Source organism: Eurytemora carolleeae, unplaced genomic scaffold, assembly GCF_000591075.1.
Source record: "Eurytemora carolleeae unplaced genomic scaffold, Eaff_2.0 scaffold39, whole genome shotgun sequence".
In the NCBI taxonomy this organism is placed as follows: Eukaryota; Metazoa; Arthropoda; class Copepoda; order Calanoida; family Temoridae; genus Eurytemora; species Eurytemora carolleeae.
In genome coordinates this window covers 254475-264140 of record NW_019396056.1, presented here as the reverse complement: position 1 = coordinate 264140, position 9666 = coordinate 254475, and the positions used below count along the sequence as shown (strand labels likewise).

The window sequence follows — 9666 nt, the reverse complement described above, 5'->3', positions numbered from 1 at the left end:
CACTTATTATTATTAAGTCACTAAAAATAGACACGACTTTATATTCCGTAATATTCTTAACTAAAAAAAATTAACCTTTTTCCTACTCTAAATGTTATCTCGATTATAGTTTCTTAATACTGCAGAAACTCACACATTTGTTTAAGATGTTTTCTGTAATTTTTGTACTGCGGAATAATTTTCATAAATCTTTGTGTTATCCTTTTCTAATATCTTCATTTCTTCATTCATTCTCCTCATGTCTAAACTATAGATGTATACATCTGTAAGGCTACACAGGAGTAAGGTTCTTTTGGGTAAAATATATATCCGCACTTTATAGTTGTCTAGAAAAACATGGGTGTTAAAATATTAAAACAAAGGTCGTCATACTTCAATCTTAACTACTTGGCCTTCCGGTGTATACACAACATCCACTGTATGGGTATTTTCAACGTGAGGGAATTATCAAACAGAGCAGTGAACTGCATAGTTAGTTAAACATGTTTGAAAAAATATTCAATTATGAACTACATTTAATATTTCAGGAGTATGCAACTATTCATTTAAATATTCCTCTACTTTTGTTGTTCCCTTTTTTCGGCTAATCTATATATAAATTTGGCTTGTCTGTCTGTTTGTCTGTCTGGGTGCTCTTATTTGCCCACGGGCTATCAGGACATTTTCGCATTCAGCGTAGGGTTACCAGGACCTCTCCGGCTATCAGGACCGGCTGTCAGGACCATCGCGTTCACAGTAGGGTTATCAGGACCAAAAAACGGCTGTCAGAACCTTTTTGTTTCGTGTCAGCGCAAAAAACGCAAAGCAAACCAACACATTTATAGGGTTTAGCGAAAATGTTTCTATACCGATTCGATTATACACTCAAGTTGAATGTCACATATAATGACAGCAACATAAAGATTAGCTTTATAAAATTAATCCGTATCACCATTGATTGGATGATGATGATAATAAAATCATAAGAATAATAATAATTGATATAGTTTGTTTTCTATAAGTATTAATAATACCGAAACTATAACAATAACTATAAATTAGAAGCGAGAATCAAAGAAAGGAATTGAAATTTTCGCCACAAAATTTTTAAACTGATGGTGTAAACCATTGATATTTCAAACTTAGATTATTTAATCTAACAGAATTCATAGTCACATCTCTCAATACCAATCCAGGGGCGGATTAAGGGGGGGGCCTGGGCCCCACACTAAACTCTTGGAGGGGGGAGGCTCCCCCCTATGATATGAAATAAAAGCATCAAGGGATGAAAGACACAACAAAAATAGAATTGAATAAAGGTCCAGAAATACCCTTTAAAATTGTTTCCTATCTTATTATTTAAACTAATATGTCTGTAAAAATACAGATAGAACATGTGATAACAGAAGTTTACAGATAGAGAGTAGGAGAACTGGAGTCTACTGACAAAAAGTATGAGAACTGGAGTTTACAGATAGAAAGTGTCAGAATTGTAGTTTANTAACAGGGCTAACATACTTGACATCAGCTTGGAGGGCTTCATGTCTCCAGACAGTGGTAAGCTAGAGATTGCTTCATAACGTTGAAAATCATCCAGGGCAAAGAGTCTCAACAGCCGTTTCTTCAAGGCTTCGTAAGGTTCAGAGGACGGCGGAGACTTTATCAGATCCAAAACTTGGTTGGCGGTCTCTTGATTGAAGGACGAGACGCAATAATAAAACTTCGTGAGGCTGGTGGTTACTCCCTTGAGCGCGAACTGGGCTTCCACTTGAACAAACCAGGCTTCCGCGGAATCTGGCCAAAAAGCTGGAACTTTCACTGACACTGTGTTCAAAAGGTCTAAAGAGCTTGGTTCGGCTCGGACCGGGACATTATCACCGTCCTTGGGCATTTTCACTTGAGCGAGTAGCTTAAAAACAGTTTATAGTGTTGAAAAGAACAGTCTATAGGAGCGAAAAAACTCGGGGTCTTGCCGCGTCTGAGTATCCGGCTTCTAACTCCTCAGATCGTCTTCCCCCACAACTTCTCTGTAAACCTTTACTTTTAACAAATTCTTTTAAAATGAAATTTCATGGCTTAGCAACTGTATATATTGTTTGAATATGTCTGTATTTGAGAGGATTATTGTATTTTACAAAGTGTTATATTGAAGTTTAATGTATTCAATAAATTCACACATTTTCACAGCAAATATTCAATTCAACCATTTTAAATTCATTTGGTTTTATATTGGGTTAAAACGACTCCGTTTTCACCATCATTTAAATTAAACAATTAGGGATGGGCACTTTTTACTTTTCTCATAATTTAATTGATAAATTCTTTAACGATGAAAACAAAACGAAAAAACAACCGTCTTTAACTACAAAATATTTTAAAAATAAATTATTAACAATACAGATAGAACATTAGATGTCGTCTTTTCCAGAGGCTTTTCGTTCACAAGAACCCTGAGACATAGGCCCATAGGAGTGACAAGACAGAGAGAGAGGGCATGCGCGTAACTTCTTTGGGCTTCTGTCTCTAAACGAAAAACCCCTAAAGCTTGAAAAGACGACCTAACTGTATTGTTCTAAGTCTATGATTTTAAATAGAAACGAAGAAGCAGATTATCTGTTAAATGGCAAAAAAAGTCTCAGCTGAAAAAATTATAAATTTTCGTTTTTACAAATAATGATGTACAAACCATGTTTTACATTTTAAGTTAAATTTTACAATTGTTTTTTTTAAAAATGTTACTGTAGCTTAATTAGTAAAAAGATTATGGACATTTAAAAAACTAAAAATTAACTACGACCATCCCTTTGACAATTCTTTACCCTTTAAATTCCTATTTTTTAAAAGTAAATAAGTGATAGTATAATCCCTATTTTTCAGTGATCCTCCATACAAAGATGACAATACCCTGATGGCTTTCTCTGCTCAAGTATTTATAATGTGCTAATGTGTTTTTGTTTATTCAAACAGTTTATTTCATTTCTAGTTTCCTACAAAAACGACTTGCGCAATGCGCATTCCTTGCTTATCAGAAATATCACGGAAATAAACACTTTTAAAGTTAGTAAAAACGATTTAATCATCACCATTTTTTATCTGATAAAACTTTAAAGGGTACCGTTTTGAATCCGACATTTGTTAAGTACCCGAGCAGGTATAACTAGTATATATGTAAATGATATGATATCCTGGGTGTTAAGTACCTGAGCAGGTATAAGTAGTATATATGTAATGTATGTATATGGTATGATATCCTGAGTGTTAAGTACCCGAGCAGGTATAACTAGTATATATGTATATGGTATGATATCCTTGGTGTTAAGATACCCGAGCAGGTATAAGTAGTATATATGTAAATGTTATGATATCCTGGGTGTTAAGTACCCGAGCAGGTATAATATGTAAATGTTATGATATCCTGGGTGTTAAGTACCCGAGCAGGTATAAGTAGTATATATGTAAATGTTATGATATCCTGGGTGTTAAGTACCCGAGCAGGTATAAGTAGTATATATGTATATGGTATATGATATCCTGGGTGTTAAGTACCCGAGCAGGTGTAACTAGTATATATGTATATGGTATGATATGACCAGATTTAAATAACATGAAAGAAATTTCTTGGAAGCAGATTTAAACATTTCCAGAATTAAAAGTTTCATAGAAACATTTAGAAATATTTAAACTTTATGGATTACAGAAATAATGTACATCGATATATTTTTACTAATTTAAATACTTTTAAACAAGTTTATAAACATTGAAGTATGTAAATGTCTGTAAATTGTTATAATGTAAGTAAATGTCTTCAAATTGTTCTTATGTATGTTGGTGTCTGTAAATTGTTGTGGTGTATGTAAATGTCTGTAAATTTTTGAAATGTATGTATATGTCTGTAAATTGTTGTGATGTATGAAAATGTCTGTTATTTGTTGTAATGTATGTAACTATCTGTAAATTGTTGTAATGTATGTAACTGTCTCTAAATTGATGTAATGTATGTAACTGTCTGTAAATTGTTGTAATGTATGTAAATGTCTGTAAATTGTTGTAATGTATGTAAATGTCTGTAAATTGTTGTAATGTATATAAATGTCTGTAAATTGTTGTTATGTATGTAAATGTCTGTAAATTGTTGTAATGTATGTAAATGCCTGAAAATTGTTGCAATGTATGTAACTGTCTGTAAATTGTTGTAATGTATATAAATGTATGTAAATTATTGTTATGTATGTAAATGTCTGTAATTTGTTGTAATGTATGTAAATGTCTGTAATTTGCTGTAATGTATGTAAATGTCTATAAATGTCTATAAATTGTTGTACATTCTTTAACCCCATAAAGGCTGGTGGGTCTGAATGTATTCAAAGCCTACGTGTACACTGTTAAAAATGACGTTTGAAGAGTAAGTACACTGCTATTATTTAAACTCTTTACCTCACAATAAATAAACGTTATCCGAGCCTACATGACAATTGTACGAAATTTTTTATTACAGTCATGGTAAAAGGAACGTCTAAAGCTTTTGTTTGAAGGCTGATCGCTCTTCTGTTGGAAAATGCCGCACAAATTAAGAAACTCCGAATTCAAAGTCCAGGGTTTCCTCTTTTTTTTGATCTTTTCTATATAAAAAGGCCTTTGAGCAAAGTGCAATGCAATGCATGTCCAGTGGCGAATTTTTAAAGGTCAGCTCATTGAAAACAGATCAGACCGCACCAGCTTCACATAGTATGGATGTTAGGTAGCTTTTAAAAACCAAAAATGAATATAATATCTATTTTTGTATCTTATAGTTGAACATTGATTAATTTCAGTTGTGGATAAAATGATCGAGGTTTCAGGAATATGTTGTGAATCAGACATTCCACTCGTCTACAAGTCACTAAAAGTTCTCTGCCAACAGTAAAAATGGTATTGGGATAGTTTGATGATTTTATATTAAAAAAAAAACAGTTTTGTAAAATGAAGGAAAACATTAAAAAAGTTTTATTTATATTCCTAGATATTTTAATGTATTGTTTAGCTGATCAAAAAAAACTTTCTTGATAAATCTTATTAACTTGTAAAATGAATTTTCCCCATTTAAATAAACTGTTTTATTAGTTAATTAAATATATATTTATCGTATACATAAATGAAGTTATGCAAACAGATTAATTATACTTGTCGGACCCAGGGATGTTCATAAATATATGGTAACAGCTCTTTAACCATATACAGGCTGCGGAGGGGGGCGTTTGAAGCCCCACCCCTCTAGTTTTATTTGTCCTGCACTCTCATTTTTGACGCTGTCAGTGTGAAATTTTTAATGCATAGGGTAGGGTAGGGGAGATAAAAAGTCCAGTCTGTGTTAAAAAAAAAATCGAAAATAGCCCAATACTTTTTTTGTTATTAAAGCTACAGATCTAAAAACTATAATTTTAAGAAGCCCTTGAAAAATTTATGTAAAAACATGTGTCACACTAAAAAATTGAGGTATTTACACAGTGATACAGGAATAACCCAACCTTAATTTTCATTTTTAAATAATGAGCGACAAATAAAACAATTGTTTGATAAATTTACGGATCCAATTAGAAACCCTCTGATCCCTTTAATTAGAATAAGTAAATATATAAAAGTTTCTAGATCCCTTCAATTGATTTATGTAAAGTTTACCAATTCCTTATATAAATATATTCCTAGTTTATAATCCCTACAAAACCTTTTATTAAAATATGTGAAGTTTATCAATTCCTTATATAAATAGATTCCTAGTTTACAATACCTACAATTCCTTTGTTTAATATATGTCAAGTTTTCAATCCTTTTAATAAAAAGATCTCTAGTTTATAATCCTTACAATTAATATATGTGAAGTTTACCAATCCCTTAAGTAAATAAATCACTAACTTGTAGTCCCTTCAATTAATATTTGTAAAGTTTACCAATCCTATAAATGATTAGATCCCTAAATTGTAATCCCTTCAATCTCTTCAATGAATATACGTTAAGTTTACCAATCCTTCAAATGAATAGATTCCTAACTTGTGTTCCTGTCAATCCCTTTAATTAATATATGTGAAGTTTACCAATCCTTTAAATGAATAGATCCCTAGTTTATGATCCAATAAACTCAGAATATATCAAATTTTACAACTTCTCCAGATTCTAGAGTATATTTCATTAAATAAGTTAAAACCCTATTTCTTAGAAAAGTTCAAAAGATGCATGACCCGAACCGGTACAAGGTTTGTCTGGTGTAGTTTTTACTCGTACCGACCCGTATCGTGTACCCAGTATATGTGGTTGACCCTCCACATTTTAGGCGACAGAGTTAGGCGGGCAGAACTAGATGTGTTTCTTTTCCAAAAAGATTATTTTAAATAAATGTTTTTTTTGTAAAATTGATTAGTTTTTATAACTGTGTTTGTTTTGTATGAAGTAAGGGGTTTAGATGGAAAAGGTTTATTCAATGCTTAGGCAAAGTTGCAGGGAATCAAAATTATAAACGAAAACGGAAAACAGTAAAGTCGTCTTTGAAGTCTCATCCTTTGTGGGTAACCCTGTATCATAAATATTTACAATATTGCCTTCACAACCAATATCGGATTTTTGTAAACTCTGATTACTGTAAAAATAAATTATCATTGAAGGAACCCAACATAGCTTCAAGGAACCCTCCCCCCCTCCCCCCTATAGAGTTGTATTTTTGTAAATTCTGATTACTGTGAAAATAAATTAGCATTAAAGGAACCCAAGTTCCAACACAGCTTCAAGGAACCCTCCCCCCCCCCCCCTAGATAGTTGTGTTTTTCCCTGTTACTACTATTTGCTAGACAAAGATTTCAGTTATTTTTTGCTTTTTTCAATAACATATTAGCAGCTTTTTAGCTAAAAGTCAAGTTTGGCCTCCTGATTTATGAAAGGGTTAAAGGGGAAAAAACAAATTTTATCTGTTTCAAAATAAAAACTTTCTTTTTTTTTGACCAAGAATTAAGTGACTGTGTTGTGATGTTTGTATGTCCGATCTTAAATAAGTCCTGAACCACTCGACCGATTTGTCTCAAATTTTGATTTTTAAGAATTAAAATGGACATTTTCAAAACTTTTTTTGAGAAAATAAAAAAATTTTGATAATAATTTAGGTAACTGCAGTAACAAATGAGAGTCTTAAAATCATCCCTGGCCAACTGGTAGCTTCTGGTTTGGCTGCTTAATGGTTGCAGAAAAAAGATACTTTGCTCTACATCTACATTTTTCCAAAAGTTCTTTTCTCTTATTCGGCGGGGTTTTTTCTCGTTTTTTCCATTGTTTATAGCCGAGGCTGAACTGTATGCAGCTTTTATACTCCAATCTTTGCTGAAGAATCTGTCTTCAGATTTTACTTTCCATATCTATTTTGAAAAGCCAGCACTGGTTTAAAATTTGTTGAGATTAAAAGATTTATTTATTCAAAAAAGATTAAAATATTTATTTATTCAACAACCTCTCTTTGAAGGTATTAGAGGTTAGTCTAATATTCGCTGAATTTATGTTGCTTGTTGATATATATATTTTCAAATGATTGTTTGAGTTACAAAGGAATTGAGTATTTGCCACAAATTCAGTTTTTGTAAAACCTGTATCTTTGCAACCTTATGATGTAAACCTTTGATATTTCAAACTTACATTATTTGCTCTAATAGCATTCATAGTTTGAAATATTAAAGGTCTACGACATTGGGTTGCAACGATATTAAAATTAGAAAATTCAGAGTTTGTGGCAAAAACTCAATTCCTTTGCGTTTTAAGGGATATCTTGCTTCATAAACTCGGCAATCACATTCTTTTTCTTTCTCTTTCTTTTCTCTTTCTTGTCTGATTATCTTTCTATTGTGTCCCGCAATTATTGACTCCATGGTGCCCATGCAACGTATCCTTGTAGGACACTTTAACATTCGATTTATTGAAACATTTTTCTAAGCTTGTTTTTATATACATTGATGATATATATGTTTATATATTTATATTTGTATAAATATATTTATTTATACAATATATATCTTATAATTATAAAAATATATGTGCTTAGGGAAAATCGCATTTCTTTAGATTTTCCTTTATGTCTGCTTTTCCTTTTTGGTTACCGTCATTGGGGTCGGATTGACCCTATCCCTGCAGGGGGTACTTGAAACCCAGGATACGCTGGGGGGGGGGGGGAATTCGACCTTCTCCCCTCTAAATCCCATGTTTGATGTCCAAATATGAAAAATAATTCATCATTGGAAAGGCTCTTCTTTTAGAATCTGAAAAAAAAATTTAAAAATTTGCAAAAATTGTAATTTTTTCGCAAAATCCAGTTATTAAAAAAATGTTCAAAAAAAAATGATAAATATACATTTTTGAAAAGCTCTTGATCAAGCCATTTCAAATATGCAAAAAAATAGCAAAATATAAATAATGCGATATGTAATAAAAGAAAACTAAAAATGTGCAAATTTCTTTTGGCGTATTTTATGCTAATATTTTGCAAAAATGTCTTTGTAAAACTTGTTTAATCTGTTTCCTTATGTCATAGGCTCTCCAAAAAGCTAAAAAAATTTAAAATCTGACAACTAAAAGTGGGCCAAAACAACGATTTAGTTTGCTACAAGAAAAAGTAGTCATTCAGGACTCGGATAGTTAGTATAAAAGCCCGGTTTTATACCTAAGGAGAGGGCTATGGATATTAAGGAAAAGTCAGAAAATTTCAACAGCCTCAGACCATTACTTTTTTTAGTTATTCGTTGACTGAATCCTCTGGGGAACTGGAAACAGCATAAACAGGGTTAGAGGCCACTCTGCTCTGGTAAATTTCGTCGGCTTTCAGGGCGAGAGTGATAGGATCAGAGAAATCATCCCTGAGTAGATGAGCGCGTACGTCTGCAGGTAACCTCTTGAGAAAAGCTCCCCGGAGAAAAAAACATGGTTTATGACCAACTGGTAACAGGGCTAACATACTTGACATCAGCTTGGAGGGCTTCATGTCTCCAGACAGTGGTAAGCTAGAGATTGCTTCATAACGTTGAAAATCATCTAGGGCAAAGAGTCTCAGCAACCGTATCTTCAAGGCTTTGTAAGGTTCAGAAGACGGCGGAGACTTTATCAGATCCAAAACTTGGTTGGCGGTCTCTTGATTGAAGGACGAGACGCAATAATAAAACTTCGTGAGGCTGGTGGTTACTCCCTTGAGCGCAAACTGGGCTTCCACTTGAACAAACCAGGCTTCCGCGGAATCTGACCAAAAAGCTGGAACTTTCACTGACACTGTGTTCAAAAGGTCTAATGAGCTTGGTTCGGCTCGGACCGGGACATTATCACCGTCCTTGGGCATTTTCACTTGAGCGAGTAGCTTAAAAACAGTTTATAGTGTTGAAAAGAACAGTCTATAGGAGCGAAAAAACTCGGGGTCACCAATTTGGCTACGCTCAGTTTAACACGACCGAAGTTTAAATAAATACTTTATTGACTAACTTATTTTTAAATCTAAATTTAAGAAATCGAAAAATATATATATCAAGGTGACGTGGCAGAATTAGAGCTCTTCTTGCCGCGTCTGAGTATCCGGCTTCTAACTCCTCAGATCGTCTTCCGCCACACATCTATCTATATTTCTTACTAGAATCTATTCAAATTATCTCCAATCATTATTTTACTGAACGATATTTTGTCAAAACTAGGAAATTGTTG

The 9666-nt window shown here is 32.8% G+C and overlaps 2 protein-coding genes across 2 annotated transcripts; both read right to left on the bottom strand.

The window, feature by feature from the left end:
• Window positions 1-1447: 1447 nt before the first annotated feature.
• Window positions 1448-1870, bottom strand: LOC111707160 (uncharacterized). The gene has a single exon (XM_023480209.1). The coding sequence runs from the start codon at window positions 1868-1870 to the stop codon at window positions 1448-1450; it is 423 nt and encodes a 140-aa protein (XP_023335977.1).
• A 6846-nt stretch (window positions 1871-8716) lies between these two features.
• On the bottom strand, window positions 8717-9310 carry LOC111707156 (uncharacterized). The gene has a single exon (XM_023480194.1). The coding sequence runs from the start codon at window positions 9308-9310 to the stop codon at window positions 8717-8719; it is 594 nt and encodes a 197-aa protein (XP_023335962.1).
• Between the last annotated feature and the right edge of the window lie 356 nt (window positions 9311-9666).

Excerpts from the sequence above, each read along its gene's own strand:
- LOC111707156 (XM_023480194.1), bottom strand. The coding sequence starts at position 9,310 with ATGCCCAAGGACGGTGATAATGTCCCGGTCCGAGCCGAACCAAGCTCA.